At 40.6% G+C, this 24,462-nt stretch overlaps 3 protein-coding genes across 4 annotated transcripts; 1 reads left to right on the forward strand and 2 right to left on the reverse strand.

The window, feature by feature from the left end:
• Positions 1-529: 529 nt before the first annotated feature.
• Positions 530-3,980, reverse strand: LOC309702734 (uncharacterized protein). Its single transcript, XM_082527364.1, has 4 exons — positions 3,860-3,980; positions 2,121-2,176; positions 1,654-2,013; positions 530-905 (listed from the first exon to the last, which is right to left on the reverse strand). Exons 1-4 carry the CDS (start codon positions 3,868-3,870, stop codon positions 778-780), a joined length of 555 nt encoding a protein of 184 aa, XP_082383490.1. The 5' UTR covers positions 3,871-3,980; the 3' UTR covers positions 530-777.
• A 107-nt stretch (positions 3,981-4,087) lies between these two features.
• On the forward strand, positions 4,088-11,119 carry LOC309702752 (uncharacterized protein). Its single transcript, XM_082527388.1, has 4 exons — positions 4,088-4,112; positions 7,200-7,363; positions 8,950-9,236; positions 9,389-11,119. The coding sequence occupies exons 2-4, from the start codon at positions 7,273-7,275 to the stop codon at positions 9,410-9,412; spliced, it is 402 nt and encodes a 133-aa protein (XP_082383514.1). The 5' UTR covers positions 4,088-4,112; positions 7,200-7,272; the 3' UTR covers positions 9,413-11,119.
• Positions 11,120-13,715: 2,596 nt separating this feature from the next.
• On the reverse strand, positions 13,716-19,749 carry LOC309702707 (uncharacterized protein). 2 transcript variants are annotated; one of them, XM_082527323.1, is made up of 4 exons: positions 19,559-19,749; positions 16,262-16,317; positions 15,795-16,154; positions 13,716-14,668 (listed from the first exon to the last, which is right to left on the reverse strand). In XM_082527323.1, exons 1-4 carry the CDS (start codon positions 19,642-19,644, stop codon positions 14,475-14,477), a joined length of 696 nt encoding a protein of 231 aa, XP_082383449.1. In that variant the 5' UTR covers positions 19,645-19,749; the 3' UTR covers positions 13,716-14,474. The 2 variants fall into 2 exon arrangements, with proteins under 2 accessions (XP_082383449.1, XP_082383450.1); XM_082527324.1 differs by having other exon boundaries at positions 19,551-19,749.
• Between the last annotated feature and the right edge of the window lie 4,713 nt (positions 19,750-24,462).

A 24,462-nucleotide genomic window follows, 5' to 3' on the forward strand; every position in this document is an offset into this window, starting at 1 on the left:
CCCGGTATGCCCGATGGCCAGTCCAGCTATGTTAACCTGCAACCAAATCTGCAGCTCCATACAGCAATGTTACGACTTAGATTATATCTTATAACGCATAACTCTTATGTTAGCTCCCCTCTGTAGCATACTGTCTGAAATATTCCACAGCTGCAATAATTCTTTAAGTGTTATTTTTTTCCTTGGTATTCTAATTTCACCGAAGTTTACTAAACTCAACAAACTTGATATTACTTACCGGGACATTTATTCTGTCCTCATTTTCTTTCACCGAAAAATTGTTTCCTGCAGTGCCGTCTTTCGCGCTTGGCTCTCCTACCTTTGCTAACGTGATGCGCATAGCGCAGAAGCGATGCTGCATTCACTTACACTCGGATATCTGAGCGTCACCGTGAAAACATAATCGGACATTTGATATTTGATTGAATTTTATTGTTTTGCCTTTGGGGTGGCACCTGGGGTGGCCAGTCTGGTTTGGGGGGTGGCCTGTGCCCCCCCAGGCCACCCCGCTGGACACGCCATTGATTTCAGCTAATAATGTTTGTTTTAATACATAATAGATTTATATATAGTACACGGAGGGAACCTACGCAAACATGGGGAGAACATGCAAACTCCACACAGAAAGGCAATTATATATATATATATTTATAATACTTCCTTATGTTTTTGGTTTTTTTGTCAGAAAACATTCAGATTGAAAGTAGCAACATAAAACATAGGAGATGAAGTAGTTCATTTTAAAAGAGGACTTTCTATCTTATGTTTTCTAAAAGACTACACAAGACCCTGAACGGCAATAATGATCAAAAATATCATGCCACTAACTATTAAAAATGCACTCTCTAAAACTCCCAGAACAATTTTAATTTGATCCCAGTAGTTCTTATTTCGACTTTCAGCACCTGCAAGAAGAAAAAACAGATGAACTTAGAATCCTCTTGATCAAAACCTTCCCATATCACAGCCTCGCACTTCCGGCCTTCTTGGTCTTCGAAGGACCCGGCCAACGTAGACCAAGAAGGCCGGGTCCTCCGAAGGATGCAGCCTATGAATTGGCAATTAGCTGTTATGTCCCTCTGAGTCACTGATTCTGTCACTATTAAGCTAGTCTATAAGTTAGTTTATTAGCCGGAGCCAACCAACCACATAATGTAATGCTCTGTACTGACAGAAGATGGTGCTACTACTACTGAATTACTTATTTCTTAAATTCAGCTTAACAGACAGTGTTACATCTATCTCATTTTTTGAGAGCATGGCTGAATGATGTAAATTATCCTTTATATTTGTAGTGTTTCATGTCCTCTTTAACAGAGAGAATAACACAAGGGGATACGATGGAGGAAAACACTCAGGTGGCTTCTTAAACTCCATAAATACAAATACCAAGAATAACTAAAATATAACTATAACTAGAGTTTAAAAATAAAGTTAAATAAAGAAACTACATACAAATAAAATTAAGAAGCAAATAGAAAACCCTTCATTTGGAGCTATTTTTCAGCCATGACTAGACTCATAAACAACTGTAGAGTAAATTTTACAGGACATAAACAAATTAAAAAATCAGACAAATAAAAGAAATCTCCACATACTGCTCAGTGTGACACTGATAATTATCCTTTAAAAAAGGTGAAATAAATAACTTACCAGAAACACTGACTCTGCATCTGGCAGAACTGAACCTGTAATCAGTGTTGACCTCACACAGGTACAGACCCGAGTCATCAGTCCTGAGTCTGGACAGCTGAAGTCTGATTCGTCCTTCTCTGAGGGCGTCTTTGTCACTCTGGACTCGTCCTGAAAACCTTTTATTCTGAGACTCTGACACCTCAACACCATGAATGACACGATACAGGACAAAGTGTTCATGGCGAGCAATAAGGCAACAAATGATGTTGAGAGTTTTGGTGGATCTGTCAGGTTTGGTGGTGAACGTCCACTCCAGTGTGATGTTGTGGTTCTCCTCTGCCTGATAGCAGGTCTGTGTCACATTGACTACAAATGATCCTGTTGAGGAGACAGAGAGGGAAAGAGAGGAGCAGACACACTGAGAACTGGAACAAATCTGTTGTTGAGCTTTATTTGGAGTTCATAAAGTGAAGCTGTAAACTAACCAGAGACACATGAGGTGAGGATGATGAGCAGCAGGATCCTGCAGATCATCTTCTCCCTGTGAGAGGAGACAGAGGTGAAGAGTCATCAACACATGAGGTCAAAGGTCAGTCAGTACAGCTAGAAGAAGGAAAATCTACAGTCTGACTTCATTCACTCGTCACAACATCTGATCCTGTTCATGATCCTGATTTTTACAGTGAAAGCTCTTCTTCTGATGCTGGTTGCCTTCTGTTTTCTGTCAGGATGATCCCACACAAGTTTGAGATCCTCTGGAGAGGTCAAGCCATGACTGACTGTGTGAAATGTATGCATTTCTACCGAGCTGTACTTTTAAGGCTAAAGAAGCTGACAGTCTGATTTTTTTCCAGATTTTATTTCATAGTGTACAAAATCTGAACGTATCTGAATCGGCATTCATAATTGCATCAATTTTGACTGGCTGAAATACATCCCCAAACTAGGACTCGACATTTACAAACGATTTATAGATGACTGTAGAGACTCGCTGTTGTACCACTCTCCTTACCTCTTCTTTATATACGGATCATGAATTGAACTAAATGTTTTAAATTTGGTATAATAACTCTATAAGACCTATTGCTACTGCATCCCATTTCTTGTGAAGCAGGGGAAGTGAGTTCATTCAAAGAGTGGCTGGGCTCTCCCTCAAAGATATGGGGAGGTCAGTAATTCAAGAGGGACTCAGAGTAGAGTTGCTAATCCTACACATTGAAAGGAGACAGTTGAGGTAGTTTGGGCATCTAATTAGGATGCCTCCTGGACGCTTCTAAGGTTTCTAGGTGAAGTGTTTCGGCATTTCCTACCACTAAGAGGCTCCGGGGCAGACCCATGGCTTATTGCTGACATTAGGCTTAGGAACAGCTCGGTGTCCCCATGGATGAGCACAAAGATTGTTGGGCTGACGGAGGTCTGGGTTTCCCCGCATAGAGTTTTGAGCCCACAACATGAACACAGATAGCAGTAAAGGGTGGATGCATGGATGACTGTGTAAGTTAGTGTACCCCGAGACTGTTCTACCTGTTACAGTTTCTTAAGAAATTATTCTTGCTAAATGTCTCAGTTAGATCTGGTAATGTCTCCAATATTCTGACAAATTTCAGTCTGGGAAGTTCCCATCAATATTATGAAAGCAGCAAAAACATCTAAGTTTCTTTTTTTCTTCCTTTTATTTTTTTAATGACTGTGATACTTAATTTGGGCCCTGTGGCAAATAATAACTGGATAAATAGATAAATAGTCCAGTTTATTATACTGGAATTAGATGAGTTAGTGAGCTTTTACTGTGAATGAGAAAGAACCCAGATATTGTCTCATTTAGGGCTTATTGCTCTCTGCTGCAAATATTAAACACTCAGTGCTGTCTGCGTTAAGCTGCAGAAAATAGTTTGCCATCCAGCCATTAATTGCCTTAAGACAATCCATTAGAATGGATAGTTTATCCAGTTCACAAGGTTTAAAGTGCTACATACAGATAATAGGAAAATAATTTAAAACTACTACTAATAAGGTGTAATGACAAGATCTATAATAAGAATAACAAAGGTCTTAAAACAGATCCTTGCAGAACACCACATGAAAATTCAGTTACATCTGACCAAAGGTTTTCCACTGAGAGAAAGTAAGGTTCCCTGCCAAGAAATCCCTACTATAAATCTGCTGTTCTTTTTTTGCACTTAAAAATATAAATACTAACATAAACAACTGGAGAGATACATACTCCTGCTGCATCCTCTTCTTTGAGTTGGTATCTGTTTCCAAAAACAACCTCCAGCTCTGTTATGCATCTTCAGTCCGCCCAAACTGCCCAAAGACACCAAGTTGATATGCAGTGTTACTTTTTATGCTGTATACATAAACAAGTAGCTGGCTGCTCACAGATAGGCATTTTGGCATCAGTCTCTGTGGTTTCATTTTTAACATAGAGTGAACACTATGTTATCATCTCTGCACATTCAGCAGTTTACCAACAGGTAAGGATGTGGATTTTTTTTTAATGAGGTTAGGATAAGTTAATGCATTACACTAGAAATGCATGAACTCTTCTGGTTCACCTTTGTAAAGGGATTGATTTACAGGTGAGTTTACTGCAATGATATTTTCATAATCTATAACTCAGACTACATCTCGATTTCAAATGTCAGCATTTATTTTTCCATCTTCAACTTACAGAAAAAAATGTCAAGTATTGTTCACAATCCTTTCAGATACTTTAAATAATTCAGGTGAAATGAGGTTTAAACTGTTTGTGTTTCATGTCTGTACAGTTAGTAACAGTTCTGTAATAGTTTAAGTGCACAATAAGAAATGCAATATTGTTCATTTGGGTTCCTTTAGGTCTTCAGAGCTTCTAGAAACACTTCTACAAAGAAGCTGCAGTTTACATTCTACCATAGTCAGAGTCTCCATCTGTTTATCTTTAGAAATTACATTTGGATCAACACAGATGATTTGAGTGTGTATAGATCCTGAAGCACTTTAAATAATCTGTAGCCAAAGTATATCCGTGTTTAATTGAGTTGCTATTACAAAAGAAAAGAAAAATATATCACTGAAGATTAAATGTGTGAAGGAAATCTGCACTTTTTTGTGTGTTAGCACCAATTTCTGACAGCAAGAAGGCTGTGAATTAGAGATATCAAATTATTCTTATCTCCCTAAATACAGAAATGTGTTCAGTATACACAGCTATCACGCCCTCTGGTCATGACTTATTAACTGGGAGGACGAGAAACTCCTTCTAGTTTCAACTACCTTTACTTGATACAGAACGAACTGTATTCATGTTTAAACTGTCATTATTACCCATATTCATGTTATCTATGCAGTAAACTGAAGCATCGCTTCCTTTTCCTGAGAGTTCATAACACATTATAAAAACTTTACACCTACAATTTACTTGTAATCAGCAAGAAAACATGGTGCAGATAAGGTACACATAACAGAGAACTCTCCAGACTCTCAGCTTTAATTGTGACAGTTCTTTCTTCATTTCCTCAACAAGGAGGTTTGTTGTCAAACGGATTTCAAACATCAAAAAGGCAGAGGAGGAGGAGACCATTAACATCAGTTTGGACAGTCGGATCCAAACAGATATCTCTCTCATCAATGGGATTTGTTTTTACCAGTTGGATAAAATTTTATATAAAATGATAAAAGGTGTTGAGGACTCCCTACACACAGTCTGCAGGATGGGTTCAGTGTGACAGAGACACTCTGGGGGGAAGAAGAGTCAGACTTCGTCTGCCCGGAGTCACAGCTCAAGTCTCTGGAAAATATCCACTCCTTAAACCATTAACAACCAAGTGGTCGAGCACATAAGACATTTCCCATTGCTTTTTTCTTGGTGGAGTAGTTAAAGGGTTAAGCTAACTGTCTGCACTCATAAATAAAGATTTACCAGAGAGAGAAGACCATAATAAAATCATCTGTCTATGACATTATCTGCAGATGAGTCAGAAGGGAAAAAACTACTAGGTGAAACTGTGCACCCTAAAGCCTGAGATTATACTTCACAGCTCTCACAAGTATTTGTTGACTTTAGTGCAGGACAATGTCACAGTTTTGTTTTATATTATCTGTGATGGTGTATAGGAATTTCTTTTACTTATGTATTAATCACATTATTTTATTGTATGATACCTTGGTGCCACTGGATTCTAACATGTCTCACACTCATGCAGTTAGACAGATGGTGGGGGTCTAGTAAGGATGTTGGGGGGAAGCAGACAGCTCCACAGGAAGAATCTTTTCTCTCTTTGAGGACTCTGTGAGGTAGCAAGGGAGTGTGAACCTTAAGGTGTGAAACAGCTGTGTACTGTATTTTGTTCCTGGAGAAGGTTTTTAACTGAGAGCCATGCTAGGCTCAGGGAGACTCTGCTGACCATCTGCCCCGCGGTCATGTAGGCTCTCCACAAGCTTGGTTTGTCTGTTCTTTGTTTTTGATTAAAGAATGTTAGCTACCGCTCACCGCTCGTCTGCAGGCTTTATTTAAAGGGAAACTTCCACAACAATGGCTAACTAAGACAGCACATCCTGCACAGCTCACTAGCAACCGAGAGATAGGAAATCATTCACCCCCACACCTACAACCATTTATGGATTAGCAGTGGCTCTAACATTGAAAGAACACTCATGCAAGCATAGGAATAGAGAGGTTAGATAGATTAGATTAGATAAAACTTTATTAATCCCTTGGGTGGGTTCCTCTGGGAAATTCGGTTCCCAAATAGCACGGCACCAACAGAAGTTACAGAATGTGAGCAGAAATATACTATATATACACATATATAAATCCAGGACATATATAAATACAGAGAATACAAAAGGGATAAATAGGAATAAGAATACAAAGGAATTGCACATTTCAAATATTGAACTCTATTGCACTGTTGGATATTAACAAAAAGTATTGCACAAAAGGTAATTGCACAGTGAAGTGAAGAGGCACTACAGCTTAGTTGTTCCCCCCTCCTTTGTCCTCCTGTTTCCCTCTCTCTCCCCTCCAGAGAGGAGTTAAACAGTCTGATGGCGTGTGGGACAAAGGAGTTTTTAAGTCTGTTAGTTCTTGTCTTTGGGAGAAGCAACCTGTCACTGAACAGACTCCTCTGGAATAGCATGCAAAGGCTGCATGGAAATGCAACACTGCTAACTATTGAAGCACAACAAGTCAAAAATATTCAACAAAGAATTAAATACCACGAATTAAAGATAGGCAGTTTATCAAATTTATTAGATTTTTCTTTTGTTTAACCAATTTTAAACTTTCTTTCTTCTTGGAATGATTCATCTGATATCAAATAAAAGTTCTGAAATATCTTAAAACAGGCGCAAAACACGAACATTAAGGCATCAAGCTGTTTGCCTGAATTTGAGCAAAGTAAGACCACTTCTTGCATGTGTAGCCCTGACAATGCTGTTTGTTAACATAAAGTATCCAGTGCTTCTGACTCTCTTTAGTCTCTGTACAGCTCTTCAGACTGTGGCATTGTAAAGAAACCACGGCAGACCCAATGACGTTTTCGTGCTTTTCAGCATCTTTACTGACTTGCTTTCATCAGCGGTTGTCATTTCCACACGGCTGGAGCACAAACACCAACAGCAACAATAACCAGGACCCAGTGCAGACTTTTTATGTCGGTGAGGCATGATTGCAGATGCCGTGCAGTTGCATCCACCTCCCCTGCAGCAGCAGCGCAGACCACGCCCCACCACAGGCATAAAAGTATGTTTGACGTTATTTTGATAAGTGGTGTAAACTGACATTGTGAACTGCTAAACAGCACGTTTTAAAATAAGAAAAAGATTAAAGATTAAAAAGCAGAGAAGCTGACCAGTTTCTGTAACTCCCTCTGTTTTACTGCTTTTATCATTTTCATTTGACTATTACAGCCACGTCATGATAGTGGTATGGCAATTCAGTGCTGTTTTGCATTTTAATTTTTGCTGAAGGAGAATTCAGGACAGGTGATTTACACAGCAGGTGCCAGGACAGCTGACCTGGTTGAGTCAGCAGTCTGTGCACTGCAGGCTAACACCCATCTGTGTAGCGGCCTGGGTTGAAGTCTTTCAAAGTGTTTAATATCTGTGGAAAACAACATTATACTGACACTGATAACTCTGTGTCCAACTGTGAAAGATTTACTGCATTACATGAAAGTGTGACATTACGGTTTTGCTGAAGTTTTATAGGAATTTGTTTTAGATTATGTATCAGTGCTTTATCTCCACTTATTGTATACTGTCTCTTTCAATCCTGCAGTGCAACACTAGTATGGAATCAGCATCAATTCAGCTAAACCCTAGAAATTTGTTTAAGTAAAATACCCCATGCTGTGCAGTTATGCTGCAAAAGATGTAGGCTGCTGGGGATTCCCGTGATGCATTGAGTATTTCTTCTTCAGTCACCTTTCTCACTCAGTATGTGTTAACAGACCTCTCTGCACTGAATCATATCTGTTATTAATCTCTGTCTCTCTTCCACAGCATGTCTTTATCCTGTCTTCCTTCTCTCACCCCAACCGGTCGCAGCAGATGGCCGCCCCTCCCTGAGCCTGGTTCTGCTGGAGATTTCTTCCTGTTAAAAGGGAGGTTTTCCTTCCTACTGTCGCCAAAGTGCTTGCTCATAGGGGGTCATATGATTGTTGGGTTTTTCTCTGTATGTATTATTGTACGATCTACTGTACAATATAAAGCGCCTTGAGGCGACTGTTCTTGTGATTTGGCGGCATTTAAATAAAACAACTTGAATTGAATTGAATTATTCCAGTTATGATTGGATGCGACAGTGTGACTCAATGTCCAGTTGTATCCCTGAGAGTGTACCGGAGGAGGTTGTGTTTCTGAAACAGAAGGTCCACAAATGAAAAATGTCTGTTTTGTGAAAGTGAAGTATGATCTAAAAAGTGTCAAGTATCCAAATGATGACTAATAACCATAGCTGGCAACTCAGTCCAGTTTTTTTTTTTTTTTCATTGCATTGACTAAATTACAAAAAATTGCTTATATCTATTTTAACACTGCAGGATTGTTTCTTGTTTCCCTCAGTAACACTACATTTAGTAGGAAATTAGAAGAGTTTATTTTTAATTCTGTCATGCTGACAGAATGACATTAAATGACAGTAGAACATCCTTCAACATAATGAATGAAACAGCAAACAGATCAATAGAAAATACTGTTTTTCCACATGAAATCACACATTACTTAAAGCAAATTATGCTGTACTTAAAATTACAGTATAATCATATCAGATTTGTTCCAGTTCTCAGTGTGTCTGCTCCTCTCTTTCCCTCTCTGTCTCCTCAACAGGATCATTTGTAGTCAATGTGACACAGACCTGCTATCAGGCAGAGGAGAACCACAACATCACACTGGAGTGGACGTTCACCACCAAACCTGATGGATCCACAAACTCTGTTTCCATCAGGTGTCAACACAAGACTAATTTTAAAACCTTTGGCTTCTATCATGTGTCCAATGGTGTTGAAGTGTCAGCATCTTCAACTGTCCAGACTCAGGACGATGACTCGGGTCTGTACCTGTGTGAGGTACTGATCATGGTGCTGGTTATGAGAGCTGTCGCCTCAGCATCACAGGTAAATTACTAAGGAGTATTTGTATTATTTTCTTTTTTTCTTCTTTAAATATAATTTCACCACTGAGGATAATAAGGGCATTACTGCTTTTCATAACAGATGCATAATATATATTTTAATGGCAACACATGTCTCTGTGTTTTTTACAACAGCAGCTGATCAACGTCAGAGACTGACACTGTCAAGCATGAGCTTGTACGTTGGTCTGGGGCTGGGAGTAGCTGCTGTAGTTTCTGTGATTATTGGAAAGGAGAAAAAGCCACAAAACCCAGCAGGGAGTGCCTTAGAGACACAACCCATCAGGACTAAGGAGACTTTTTCTGAAGGACCCGCTTCCTATGAGGACACATCATTTCAGATGTACTTATAGACATGAACCTCTCTCCCAATAACATCTGTTTGAAATGTCAGACAGCAGTTTATGATCTAAAACAGAAAACTGTAGTTTTTCTGTTTCATTATGTTTGTGCCACACTTGGTTTGACTGTTACATAACTAATAATAATAATGATGGATTGCATTTATATATTCGAGAACCTCAAAGCGCTGTACAATGCCACTATTCATTCACTCTCACATTCACACACTGGTGGAGGCAAGCTACAGTTGTAGCCACAGCTGCCCCAACTACAGCTGTTTCCTCCGATGTGTAAAGAATGAAACAATGATCAAACATTTACTGTTTTATTATAAATTTCATTACATCTTTGACGTTCTCATTTAACCCCCATATTACTGTTTTAAGTAATGTTAATTTTAAACTTGTTTTGAGAGATCAAGGAATTCTTGCATGTCCTAACTGACATGGATATGGTTTGGTTAATGTTGCTTTTTTATTTTGTTTGATATTTATTGTGTTGTTTAGGGTGTTTTACTGAAGCAGTTTGCAATAAGTTCCATAAAATAATAATAAGTTATTATTAATACTACTACTACTACTAATAATAATAATATATTTGATTGGATACAGTGAAGTGGTGAGCTTATAGCACCATCATCTGGCCAAGAGGGTGAATTTCACTTAGTTCCATAAGTGGAGGAAAATACTTATTTTCATGGATATTTTTCTTTCCCTATAAAACAAATCTATCCATGCCTAAATCATTTTGATGAAATTCTTGTTGCTGTTATGCTCCTCCTCCATAATGCATAAAGAACTGTATGTTGTATCTTCATGCAGGAACAATGTCTCATATTGACCTCAGAATCTGTTTCCAGACATGATTTGTGTCCTGCAGGCAGCGTCTTGAAATCTGAGTGTGGTTCAAAGTTTAGACTGGATTTAAAACAAGAAGAAAGCATCGGGCATGAGATATGAAATTCCTCCAGTTCACGAACTCCAGGGCCCTGTTTCAGGAAGCCGGTTTAGAAAACTCAGAGTGAAAAACGATACTCAGGGTTGAGTAACCCCGAACTGTCCAACTCGGAATATTCGGTTTCAGAAAGGCTGATAACAATTAGTTCAATCAACGCGGAGTTGCTTTAACCCCAAGTGAAGCGCGCGGACGAGGATACATAAAGCCCTGATAAGCGGAGCACAGATTAAGCGAGTCACCATGGAGACGGAGGGAAAGAAGGCGCGGTCAATGTATTTCACAGCGCTTGAGGCCGAAATTCTGATGGCAGCATATGCCGATAACATGCAAATTCCGCGGAAAAAAGTAACACAGCGACAGCTGCAAAAGAAAGGGAGCATGCATGGCAAAACATAGCCGACAGAGTCAATGCCTGAGTGTTAATATAAACATTGATCTAGGGATTTCCACCCATTTAACACGTTATTTTATCATATGTTATTTTATTTGTTATTTTATACATTTTATTTTGTGACGTGATGTGAGCGCAGGTGCAACCCAACAGGCCGCAAACGTTCCTGGCAGCAAGTAAAAATGAAATATAAAAATATAGTCCAAACAGGTAAGGTGTAATTGTATTATGAGCCACAGTGCTTGGTCTGTTTGTCCCATGTAAATCAATTGCAGTTAGAGGCTACATTAATTTTCTTTCTGTAAGCACTTATTGAAATTATCTGAGCACATTACAAGTACATATTTGCTTACTCTGTATGCTCAAATGTGACCCGTTATAGCCAACAGAAAAAAAGCGGAGGCCCGAAAAACAGGTGGGGGTCCTCCACCACCACCACTCACAGAGGCTGAGCAGTTGGCCCTCAGCCAAAACAGTGGGCGCCCTGTGGCCGAAGGCATCTCTGTGGGGACATCCTCTGAGTCAATAACCCCGCAAGACACAAGTGCCTACATAGGGGGTAAATTCAAAATAATACATGATGTGCATACATCCTTTCTTCACAGTCACCTTTGCAGTGCTGCTCATTCATTTGATAAACTCTTTACCATAATGGATTATTTTGTAGTGAAGTTATTTTCCTACTGATCTTGCCTTCCCTCAGTCTTGGTTGTCTTTGAGAGCATAATGACAATGAAGTGTAAGGTGATTGGTATGTTTGTTAATTGCCATTTGGTCCCTTGTAAGTTATAAGTGACCTGTATAAACCTCATATTCTATCAGTTGATGGTGGTGGTGTACTGCATCTGGTGCAGCCTCCTGTTGAGCCAGACCAACATGCAGTTGTAATACTCCACAGATTATATGAGTTTACAGTAGAACAGCAATGTTGTTTATTTCTTTACTACAGGGAAATAATGAAGAAACATTGACAGCTGTTACAGAGGAGGAAGCAACAGAGACACTTTATGAGGTTTACATCTTTTAATACTTTGTGTACAGGAAATACAGGCGACCAATAAAGCCAGTTGAACAAAAAATCTGTTTATTCTTCTTTCAACATGTTGAGGTGATGGGTCAAAAGAAATGATTGTGACATATGGTGTCTCTGACTGCGCTTCCATCTTGTATGTCCGTGGGAGGGTCAGGATGTTCATGGTTTGGATCACTGCTGATGTTTGGTTCAGAAGGACAGTGTTCTCCTCTAATTGTGGCAATGTTGTGAAGAATCACACATGCCACAATAATGTCACATGCCCTTTCTGGGGTGACCCTGAGTCTTTGCAGGCACTGGAACCGGGCCTTAAGCATTCCGATAGTCATTTCAATTCTGGCTCTTGTCCTGCAATGAGCCAGATTATATCGCTGCTGTGGGCCCGGTTCAGGGTCAGAGTAAGGGGTAAGCAAATAGGGTAAACATGGATACCCCCTATCACCAAGCAAGTAGCCAGTGAACTCTCCTAAGACAGAAGGATACACTTCAGTTCAAATGTCCCTGAAGCAATTGGTCTTTATATATTTTACAGTATTCTCAACTCACCATGTCCAAATTTTGTGCTCAGTGTACATTCACGGAATATTTGTGAGTCATGGACAGAGCCTGGCCACTTGGCTTCCACATTTGTGATAATGTTGGCAGCATCACATATGATCTTCACAGTGCAGAGAACACACATTAGCATCCATTACTATAATGAAATAATTTGTTAGTTTGACATGCTACAGGGAACTATGTACCTGTACATTAATGCTGTGGAAAGACTTCCTGTTCACATAGTCTCCTTCATTTACTGAAGGAGCAATGATTGGAATGTGAGTACCATCTATACAGCCAATCACGCCTGGGAACCGTGAAAATAAATGTAAAATTTAAGTAGTAGTCCAAGTATCACCACATCATACATTAAGTTTTGGTCATCCTGATACCTGCAATTTTGTGGCATCCCTCTTTGATAAATCTTGTGGGTCTGTGACCGGGGAACACCACAAACGAGTGCAGGAGACGTTTCAGTGCAACTGTAACATTCCTGACTGCCCGACAGACGGTAGCCTTGGAAACGTGCTCAGCGTCACCAATATTATACAGAAAGCTCCCGTTTGCAAAAAACCGAAGTGCAATACAAATAATATGTAATGAACTGAGAGGATGTCCGCGATGTGTCACATGCGTAATATATGGCCTGAGGATGTTATTCAAATAACTTATAGATTGTGCTGAGAAACGGTAACGTTCACACAGGAAATCGTCAGGAAATGATAAAATGTCCAAACGCGCTCTGATCACTCTCTCCCGGCGGAGAGCTCTGCGGAGAATTTGGGCTTCACGATCTACTGGCTCTTCAAGGAAGGGGCACGCCATGTCCGACACTTCCTACTGTCAGGTTTCCGACAAAGGGGCGGAGACAGTCAGGGTTAGTTGTAGTAAACCTGCTAGGGGGCAGGTTAGCTTCACGGCGTGTGTCGTCATAGTGACTCACTGAGGCTTCATCTGAACTCGCTTTGTGAAACCGAAAACCCAGAGTTTTCGTTAACTCAGGGTATACTTACTCAGTTTTTCCACTAAACCGGCTTCCTGAAACAGGGCCCAGCTCAAAGAAATCGAGTTCATCAGCCTGTGTGTGTTGATTTGAGAGAGAAATGAAATAAAAGCAGCAGCAGCCGCCTGCTGCCACAGCTTTAGTTTGAGTTTGTTGAAACCATAAGTTACATTTTAGGAACAGAAACCTGCAGCAGAATTTTACACTTTTTTATTTCTGCTTCTAAAGTATTTTTAAAACCATAAGCAATGAAACACTGAACCATCTGCTCACCTGAGACCCTTGTTTATGGAATATGCATGTATCAAAGTTTAATAACAAAGCCTAACTCTTGTATGCGCATAAAGAAATGACTATTTTCTCACTGCATGTTTGTTATTGCAAATCTTGTAAACTCTGTTATTAATAAAGTTTATTGCTGTTTGTAAAAACAAGGGTCGTGACAGTGTGCTCCTTAAAGGAACACATACACGTTGAGGAAACAGGAAGCAAATGAAGTGTGTTATCTGCCGTAACAAAGTCCAGTCCCTACTGTCAGGATTAAATAACAGCACATTTCCTTCTTTGGTCTTGTTGAGTCCAGGCACTTGTTAAAGTTTAACCACTGAATACAGCTGATAGGAAAACAGCACATTTATAGGCTAAATCCTCTGGTGGATTAAAGTTTTTTTTGTTTTCTTTTTAAAGTTCCCATTTGGTGGCAGGATGAGTGTCCAGCTTAGAAATAATAAACAGGACACACATGGGAGCATAACCTACCCCATCATCCTTTCTGCAGTGATACATGAGCACATAATATGCACTTCATATCACAATGAGGCTTTCTGATACTTCAAACATACATTACACAGTCTTGGATTCTTGAACCTCAGGTTTTCTGCCTGATGGCTCCCTCCAAGTCCTACTTTTAGTTTCTCTTGGTGCAAAACGACACCACAAAGCTCCTGTTAAACATTTAAATGAAATTTTGGTATCTTCTCAGCCGAGTACGACATCTTAAGGCACAGAAGCGATTAACCAGTAAAACTGCAAAGCCAAGTAAAGCTGCCAGTTCGAATCCCAGTGCAGTGTAGAGGACCGTCCTTTGCATCCAGGTGTGTGCTGATGGACTCAAAGTTGATCCCTGAGGTTTGGAACGAACAGCAGCTGCTGCAAAGGAGAGAAAAATTAAGAGAGAATATTTTAATATCATTGGTAGCTGTTAGCAGTTCCTGTTCTGAAAACATCATAAAGAAAGAAACAACAAAAAACTTTGATAACAACTGGAGCACAAAGAACTCGATGAACAATAAGATTACTGACAGGCCCTGCTGCTCTCTTATATTGCAGAATTGGTAAATATGAAGTTAAAGGGAACCAACAAGTCAACTGTATATCAGTACAGTGACATATAACCAGGGCCGGCCCGTGGCATAGGCCGTATAGGCAAATGCTAAGGGCGCCGTCCATCAGGGGGCGCCACGCCAGTGCCACAAATGTTGAAAAAAAAAAGTTGGTACTATTATTTCTAAATACAAAAAATAATCCCACGTTAATTAAAATGCAAAGTAAAGCTTATTTAATAGAAATATTATTTGTTACAACATTACACTACACTGCTGATGTAGGGGGGTGCCACCTAAAATCTTGCCTAGGGCGCCAGATTGGTTAGGGCTGTTTCTGCATATAACCCCTTTAACCTGGGGAGTCGAACTCAAGGGCCGGTGTCCTGCAGGTTTTAGATAACACCATGGGTCAACACACCTGAATCAAATGATTACTTCATTACCAGGCCTCTGGAGAATTATAAGACATGTTGGGGAGGTAATTTAGCCATTTAAATCAGCTGTGTTGGATCAAAGACACATCTAAAACCTGCAGGACACCGGCCCTCGAGGCCTGGAGTTCGACACCTGTGCCTTGAACATTGGAAATTGCCTTTTCTACTCTTTTGTCCAGCTTTGAAAAGGCAAAAAAAAACCTTTCAAGGTTCTGACATGCAGACACAGTATCCTTCAGATAGAAAAAAAATACAGCTATTTGCAGACTTTATGCTTTCAACATTTACATTACTTCGATCTTTAAAGCACAGGCAGGAGGAACTTCATCTAATTTTAAATCTTTATAAAAACTATTTGTACTGCTTTTATATATTTATGCTATTTTTAAAGAAGTGTTATTCGAATGTATATTTAGAATAAAAACTGATTGTATTATTTGTTTTAGGAAAACAAATATTCTTTGTTGGTTTCTGAATGTCAAGATGGAGTAATTCGTACTGCTTTAATCTTCTTACCATGTATGCTGAGTCGACAGTAGTCAAAGCCATAATCATACTCGGTTTTCACCTCACACAGGTACAGACCCGAGTCATCAGTCCTGAGTCTGGACAGTTGAAGACTGATTCGTCCTTCTCTGAGGGCGTCTTTGTCACTCTGGACTCGTCCTGAAAACTTTGCATCCTGAGACTCTGACACCTCAACACCACTGGACACATGATAGAAGCCTGAGGTTTCATAATTAGTCATCTGTTGACAGATGATGGAAACAGAGTTTGTGGAGTTGTCAGGTTTGGTGGTGAACGTCCACTCCAGTGTGATGTTGTGGTTCTCCTCTGCCTGATAGGAGGTCTGTGTCACATTGACTACAAATGATCCTGTTGAGGAGACAGAGAGGGAAAGAGAGGAGCAGACACACTGAGAACTGGAACAAATCTGTTGTTGAGCTTTATTTGGAGTTCATAAAGTGAAGCTGTAAACTAACCAGAGACACATGAGGTGAGGATGATGAGCAGCAGGATCCTGCAGATCATCTTCTCCCTGTGAGAGGAGACAGAGGTGAAGAGTCATCAACACATGAGGTCAAAGGTCAGTCAGTACAGCTAGAAGAAGGAAAATCTACAGTCTGACTTCATTCACTAATCACAACATCTGATCCTGTTCATGATCTTGTTAGAAGTAACGTTAACTCGGTCACCAAGTGCTGAAAAAAATATTTAGTCTTTTTACTTCAGTAGAAGTCAGAATCCTGCTTATGCAACCATGACGGGTGTGGCTTATGACTCAGCTGCAGGGATGGGGTGGAGCAGCAGGTTCAGGGTGTGGTTTCAGGGGAGGCTGACCCACATAGCTGTTTATCATCACTTGGTCATTCATTCTGTATTTCAGTAGGTTAACAGAACCTGACAGGATTGGTGTGTGAAGCAACAAAGGTAGCAAACGCTGCAAATAAATATAGCTCGACTTTGACTTCGGTGTGTCCTTCAGGTCCTTCTTGTTAAAGTAACATGTTAGCATCAACTTTAAAAAAAAAAAAAAATCCAGGACAAAGATTATTACAAAAAAAGTCATCAAAACAAAGCACTTGAGGTAGGTTTGGAAAAGTAAAAATATATCAACACGTTCTAGCTTTGGCTTCTCAAGTTCATAGAGACTCAAACAGCCACAGAGCTATTATAATGTCACTCACCACAGCTGTGCAACACTAAGCATCATTCCCTTCAGCCTCTGGGAGAAAAAAAGTTACTATGGCCTTAGTCCGCGCCCAGTACATAGTAGGGATCGGCAGATAGATCGAAATATTAATATTAATAGTATCCATGTCGACACTGGTATTGGTGTCAGATCGATATGAATGTGGTGCAATCGATACTGTCTTTTCTCTTTTCTTCGTTCAGTGCGTTGGTCCCATTTCAAAGTGATCGGTCATCACGGAGGCCCTCTAGTGATGAGTGAATAACTTTTATGCTTAAAAAAAATATATTTAAATTATAAGCAAAACTTAGCTGTGATGAGGATTGGGAAAGCTGGGACTTATGTGTCAGAGGTAACCAATTCAAAAATCATCATTAGGCCGTAACACAGTGAGTTACATCCGCCGACAGGTACAGTGGGAGGATGACATCAGGAAGGGGGTAAGGGTAGCCCAAACTAGAAAACAGCTTATCCCTAAATCAGGGCCCATTTATTCTAGCGGGCAGTGTTAATGCAGATAAGGGGAAGACACCCTGGGTTAGACAGACTCACTACAAAGTGAGCATAAGCACAACAATCATATGACCTCCTATGAGCAAGTGTTTTGGCAACAGTGGGAAAGAAAAACTCCCGTCACACTGTCGCATCCAATCATAACTGGAATAATTCAATTCAATTCAAGTTGTTTTATTTAAATGCCGCCAAATCACAAGAGCAGTCGCCTCAAGGCGCTTTATATTGTACAGTAGATCGTACAATAATACATACAGAGAAAAACCCAACAATCATATGACCCCCTATGAGCAAGCACTTTGGCGACAGTAGGAAGGAAAAACTCCCTTTTAACAGGAAGAAATCTCCAGCAGAACCAGGCTCAGGGAGGGGCGGGGCCATCTGCTGCGACTATTTGACAAGCTGTAAAAGACACCAAGAGATTAATAATAACTAATAATTCTCATCAATAACACAGACATGAGTTCATCAGGCCTCTCTGTGTTGATTTGACAGGCAAATGGAATGAAAGCAGCAGCAGCAGCAGGCTGCTGCCAAAGCTTTAGTTTGACTCTGTAGAAATCCAAAGTTATATTTTAGCAGCAGAAACCTGCAGCAGAACCTTAGACTTTTCTTTTATTTCTGCTTCTAAATTATTTTTAAAACCATAACAACTGAAAAACAGTTGCTCGCTCTTTCTCTGTGGAGTTTGCATGCCCCCTCCTCCCCTCACCTCACACTGGATTCCTCTCAGTTCTTAAAAAGATTAGTATTTTTTTCCTCTAATATTAAAGGATAACAGATGCATATACATAAACAAAAGACTATTTTCTCACTGCATGATTGTTATTGCAAATTTGTAAACCACATTATTACTAAAGTTTATTCCCGTTCTTGCTTCACATCTTGGTGTCGACACAAAAGGGTAATGGCTGTGTGCTTTTTAATGCAACACGTACAGTTTTAGGAAACAGGAAGTGAATGAAATGTTTCATCTACTGTACTAAAGGCACATTTCCTTCTTTGGTCTTGTTGACTCCGATTATTGAATACAGCTGCTGGGAGAACAACATATTTATATGGGGAAAAGAAAAATGTCTTTTCACTCTAGCTGCGGTCCTTCTCCCACAAATCACCTCTGACACTCGTCTCCACCCACTCCACCCTTCCTGCACGCACTTCCTCGCTTCTCTTGTCTTTCGCTTTGGATGGTATTTAAAACTCATCTGCCTTCACTGTTACACCCGCCTCCTTCTCATTCACACACACGTACTCTGACTTACTTCTACTGGCTTTCTTTCAACTTCTAGCCAGAGCATCCCTCCACCTCTCCAGGCTTCTTCCACCTGCTCTCTACTCTCACTACAAATCACTATATGTGATCTGCAAACATCACAGTCCACGGACACTATTGCCTGACCTCATCTGTCAGCCTCTTCATCATCACTGCATTCAAGAAGCTCTTTCTTGGCATGAAGCCTGCTGCTCACTGATCATCAACAACTTTTTCCCATATCTTCACGGTGTGGCTCATCAGCTTGAGCCACCTGTACTTACTTGGGCTCTGCACATCACCCTTGCTCTTGGAAAATCAGCACCAGCACATTTGTTCCATGATTGTGTTCAACAGTCAGTTCAAAAACTCCACTGCTCTCTCTCTTTCTCTCTCTCTCTCTGCCAGATATCACACCTGCACAGGTTTGCCATCTGGGCCACATGCACTTCCACTCTCCATCCCCTTCACAGCTGCCCTCACTTCCTCTTTATTAACACTTTGCAGTTCCTGGATCACCAACCGTCATCCATCACTACTTCCCCACCTCTCTCTCATTTTTCTTCATTCTCCTCAAAGTACCCCATCCAACCTCTTCAACACACCACCTTCACTCGCAGGCACATTTCCACCTCTATCCTCAATCCAAACCTGTTGCACATCCTTTCCTCATCGATGTAAGTCCTTTTTTTCTCTCCTTACTGAGACGATCCAACCGTTTAATGAATGAGTGAAAAGACAGCATCCTTCAGAGCAGAAGTACAAGACACTGCAGGTGAAAATGACCAAGAAATCACTGAGAAAAAGCGCTTACCCGCTTACCCTGCGATGACTGTGGACAGGGCACCGTGGGAATAAAACTCTGGCGCTGCTGAGCGAGTGAAGCACGGAGCTACATCCTCACACATGAAAAAAGGAAACACACAAATGTAGCACAAAAACGAACTCCGTGCTCCTATGATTTCCTCTCTCAGATATACCGCTGTAGTCTTCAGTGAGCCCGGGGCAGTGAAGCCCCGCCCTCTATAAACGTTGCCATCCATCGACCAATCAAGTCATTCTTAACTAATTCGACTGAGTTTTTATTTCTTTTTTCCTCTTTTTTTTCCTCCGCTTTTCTTGATATTCCGGTTATTTGGATATCACAAATTCAATTCATTTTTGTCCAAACTCACTGTTAAGCTTATTTTGTATAACAGATACATGAGCTAAAAGTTTATTTTTTATGATCTTTTTTTCGGTGACGCTGGAGAGGCAACTTTTTACACAGTTTTTACACATCGGGGAAGACAACGCGTGCCCTCGTGTACATCTGATTTATCCATGTGCTTGTATTCCTGTATAGGTGAAAGGGTTAACTGTTGTTATTAACACAAGGAAGAGTTCAGGTTGCCTTTGTCAGTGTTGTTTGGGCATCAAGCGGAATGGTCGGGACTGACGTGATCTATTACGATTCAGCTGTTTTCAAGGGCACTAGGAAAACATCCACACTCACAATGTTTGTCTAATGTGCGTGAGACAAATAACAGATCTGGCTGATCAAACCGGTGTTCTGACAAACCTTCTACGTTGGCAAAACGTCCTACCGTAAGTAGTTTATGCACATTTCTGCAGTCACAGAGGAATTCCAGCACAAATATAAGTAGGTATGACGGTTTGCCACTTAACGTTGCCCATCAGAGTATGCTTGAAGCTTATATTCTTAAAGCCAGAGTGGTTTGCCACTTAATTTTACTGCGGTCAAATGAGCCCTCACTTACGAAGTCGCAGTCAAGCTAGCCGCCCCGCCAGCCGCACCGAAAATGTGGTTGCACTACTCTTACGTATATTACGGTATGGGTGAAAACCGGCTTAGAAACGCAGTGTTTTGTGTCCTGACACTATTTTACTTCACAATCCACTCCCATTTTTAGTGTATCTCCACTTTCCCCCCTGTGATCCACAGCCCAAATTACTGTATGATTCAGAGAAAATTAACAATAAAATTTACCCAATTTACTCAACTATACTTTTAATGTCCTCATCTTTGACCTCAGATTACAGGAAAACTGTAAGAGGTGACGCAGATATTTCACTGGATTATGACTCTGGGTGACCCCCACTCTGCACCCTGTGATCCACAGCCAAAATTACTGTATGGATTTTGAGAAAATTCATAGCAAAATCTTCCCATTGTGCTTTACTGTACTCCACATATTAACATCTTTGAGCTCCGATTACAGGAAAATTGTAAGAGGTGACGCAGATATTTCACTGGATTCTGACTCTAGGCTGTCGCCACTCTTCACCCTGTGATCCACAGCCAAAATTACTGTACGGATTTTGAGAAAATTGATAACAAAATCTTCCCATTATGCTTTACTGTACTCCACATATTGACATCTTTGAGCTCTGATTACAGGAAAACTGTAAGAGGTGACACAGATATTTCACTGGATTCTGACTCTGGGGGACCCCCACTCTGCACCCTGTGATCCACAGCCAAAATTACTGTACGGATTTTGAGAAAATTGATAGTAAACTTTGCACAATTTACTCTACTGTACTCTATATATTCTCATCTTTGAGCTTAGATTAAAGGAAAACTGTAAGAGGTGACGCAGATATTTCACTGGATTATGACTCTGGGTGACCCCCACTCTGCACCCTGTGATCCACAGCAAAAATTACTGTATGGATTTTGAGAAAATTCATAGCAAAATCTTCCCATTTTGCTTTACTGTACTTTATACATTGACATCTTTGAGCTCCGATTACAGGGAAACTGTAAGAGGTGACGCAGATATCTCACTGGATTCTGACTCTAGGCTGTCGCCACTCTGCACCCTGTGATCCACAGCCAAAATTACTGTACGGTTTTTGAGAAAATTGATAGTAAACTTTGCACAATTTACTCTACTGTACTTTTAATATCCTCATCTTTAACCTCAGATTACAGGAAAACTGTAAGAGGTGACGCAGATATTTCACTGGATTCTGACTCTAGGCTGTCGCCACTCTGCACCCTGTGATCCACAGCCCAAATTACTGTATGGATTTTGAGAAAATTGATAGTAAACTTTGCACAATTTACTCTATTGTACTCTATATATTCTCATCTTTGAGCTCAGATTACAGGAAAACTATAAGAGGTGACGCAGATATCTCACTGGATTCTGACTCTGGATGACCCCCACTCTGCATGCTGTCATCCACAGCCAAAATTACTGTACAATTTTTGAGAAAATTCATGGTAAAATCTTCCCATTTTGCTTTACTGTACTCTACATATTGACATCTTTGAGCTCCGATTACAAGAAAACTGTAAGAGGTGACGCAGATATTTCACTGGATTCTGAATCTAGGCCATCTCCACTCTTCACCCTGTGATCCACAGCCAAAATTACTGTACGGATTTTGAGAAAATTGATAGTAAACTTTGCACAATTTACTCTACTGTACTCTATATATTCTCATCTTTGAGCTTAGATTACAGGAAAACTGTAAGAGGTGATGCAGTTTTGTCTCACAGCAAAATCCAACAGATGCCACAAGCAAAGAGGGAGCGTGCAATTGGCATGCTGTCAACCAGATCTGTCGCCCGTGCATTGAATGTTCATTTCTCAACCATAAGCCGTCTCCACAGGCGTTTCAGAGAATATGGCAGCACATCCAACAGGCCTCACAACCGCAGACCTCGTGTAACCACACCAGCCCAGGACCTCCACATCCAGCAGGTTCGCCTCCAAGATCGTCTGAGACCAGCCACCCAGACAGCTGCTGGAACAATTGGTTTGCACAACCAAACAATTTCTGCACAAACTGTCAGAAACCGTCTCAGGGAAGCTCAACTGCATGCCCGTCGTCCTCATCGGGGTCTTGACCTGACTCCAGCTCGTCGCCGTAACAGACTTGTGTGGGCAAATGCTCACATTCGATGGCGTCTGGCACGTTGGAGAGGTGTGCGCTTCACGGATGAATCATGGTTCACATTGTTCAGGGCAGATGGCAGCTGAGAATGTCCCAGTTCTTGCATGGCCAGCATACTCACCGGACATGTCACCCATTGAGCATGTTCGGGATGTGCTTGACCGGCGTATACGACAGCGTGTACCAGTTCCCACGAATATCCAACAACCTCGCACAGCCATTGAAGTGGAGTGGACCAACATTCCAAAGGCCACAATTGACAATCTGATAGACTCCATGCGACGATGTGTTGCACTGCATGAGGCAAATGGTGGTCACACCAGATACTGACCGGTTCTGGGTCCCCAGACCCCCAATAGCGCAAAAAACTGCACACTCCAGGGTGGCCTTTTGTTGTGGGCAGTCTGAGGTACACCTGTGCACTACTCATGATGTCAGATCAGCATCCTGATGTGGCACACCTGTGAGGTGGGATGGATTACCTCAATATGGCAGATGTGCCCACTACCACACATTTGGACTGATTTGTGACCACTGTTTGGGAGGGATGGTTATATTGTGTATCTGGAATGAATTTTCGGTCTCTACGTCCATCCCATGGGGAATGGGAGCAGTAACAAAGGTGTTGCGTTTATATTTTTGTTGAGTGTATCTAAACTGTGTAGTAGTAATATGAGAAATCAGTAATCTGAGAAATGTAATTTCTCACCCTGACCGGTTGAGGCAGATGGCCGCCCCTCCCTGAGCCTGGTTCTGCCGGAGGTTTCTTCCTGTTAAAAGGGAGTTTTTCCTTCCCACTGTTGCTCATAGGGGGTCATATGATTGTTGGGTTTTTCTCTGTATGTATTATTGTAAGGTTTAACTTATTATGTAAGTGCCTTAAGTTGACTATTGTTGTGATTAAGCACTGAATAAATAATGTCTAAAACTGAAGTTGATACTTGAGGTGGTGTGTGAATGACATTTTGAAAAATTTAAATTGTGTGTGGAAAGACATTTCTTGTAGTTAAGCAAATACTTCAATGAACTCATTTTGTTTGGTAATGGAATAGGATTTAATTTTATCAGAAATCCGTACAGTAATTTTGGCTGTGGATCACAGGGTGAAGAGTGGAGACAGCCTAGAGTCAGAATCCAGTGAAATATCTGTGTCACCTCTTATAGTTTTCCTGTAATCTGAGCTCAAAGATGTCAATATGTAGAGTACAGTAAAGCAAAATGGGAAGATTTTACTATCAATTTTCTCAAAATCCGTACAGTAATTTTGGCTGTGGATGACAGGGTGAAGAGTGGGGGTCACCCAGAGTCAGAATCCAGTGAGATATCTGTGTCACCTCTTATAGTTTTCCTGTAATCTAAGCTCAAAGATGAGAATATATAGAGTACAGTAGAGTAAATTGTGCAAAGTTTACTATCAATTTTCTCAAAATCCGTACAGTAATTTTGGCTGTGGATCACAGGGTGAAGAGTGGCGACAGCCTAGAGTCAGAATCCAGTGAAATATCTGCGTCACCTCTTACAGTTTTCCTGTAATCGGAGCTCAAAGATGTCAATATGTAGAGTACAGTGAAGCAAAATGGGAAGATTTTAATATCAATTTTCTCAAAATCCGTACAGTAATTTTTGCTGTGGATCACAGGGTGCAGAGTGGAGATGGCCTAGATTCATAATCCAGTGAAATATCTGCGTCACCTCTTATAGTTTTCCTGTAATCTGAGCTCAAAGATGAGAATATATAGAGTATAGTACAGTAAATTGTGCAAAGTTTACTATCAATTTTCTCAAAATCCGTAGAGTAATTTTTGCTGTGGATCACA

The sequence above is a fragment of the Aulonocara stuartgranti genome (genome assembly GCF_965226115.1).
Source record: "Aulonocara stuartgranti genome assembly, chromosome: 3".
NCBI classification, from domain to species: Eukaryota; Metazoa; Chordata; class Actinopteri; order Cichliformes; family Cichlidae; genus Aulonocara; species Aulonocara stuartgranti.

Bases quoted from the DNA above. Each gene is read 5' to 3' on its own strand.
- LOC309702707 (XM_082527323.1), bottom strand. From the start codon at position 19,644: ATGTGTGAGGATGTAGCTCCGTGCTTCACTCGCTCAGCAGCGCCAGAG. The intron at 16,318-19,558 runs GTAAGCGGGTAA...CTCCTCTCACAG, and splicing joins CTGTCCACAGTCATCGCAGG to GGAGAAGATGATCTGCAGGA. The intron at 16,155-16,261 runs GTTAGTTTACAG...TCTCCTCAACAG, and splicing joins CCTCACCTCATGTGTCTCTG to GATCATTTGTAGTCAATGTG.
- LOC309702734 (XM_082527364.1), bottom strand. The intron at 2,014-2,120 runs GTTAGTTTACAG...TCTCCTCAACAG, and splicing joins CCTCACCTCATGTGTCTCTG to GATCATTTGTAGTCAATGTG. The intron at 906-1,653 runs GTAAGTTATTTA...TTCTTCTTGCAG, and splicing joins ATGCAGAGTCAGTGTTTCTG to GTGCTGAAAGTCGAAATAAG.
- LOC309702752 (XM_082527388.1), top strand. From the start codon at position 7,273: ATGTCGGTGAGGCATGATTGCAGATGCCGTGCAGTTGCATCCACCTCC. The intron at 7,364-8,949 runs GTATGTTTGACG...TCTCCTCAACAG, and splicing joins GCCCCACCACAGGCATAAAA to GATCATTTGTAGTCAATGTG. The intron at 9,237-9,388 runs GTAAATTACTAA...TTTTTACAACAG, and splicing joins CTGTCGCCTCAGCATCACAG to CAGCTGATCAACGTCAGAGA.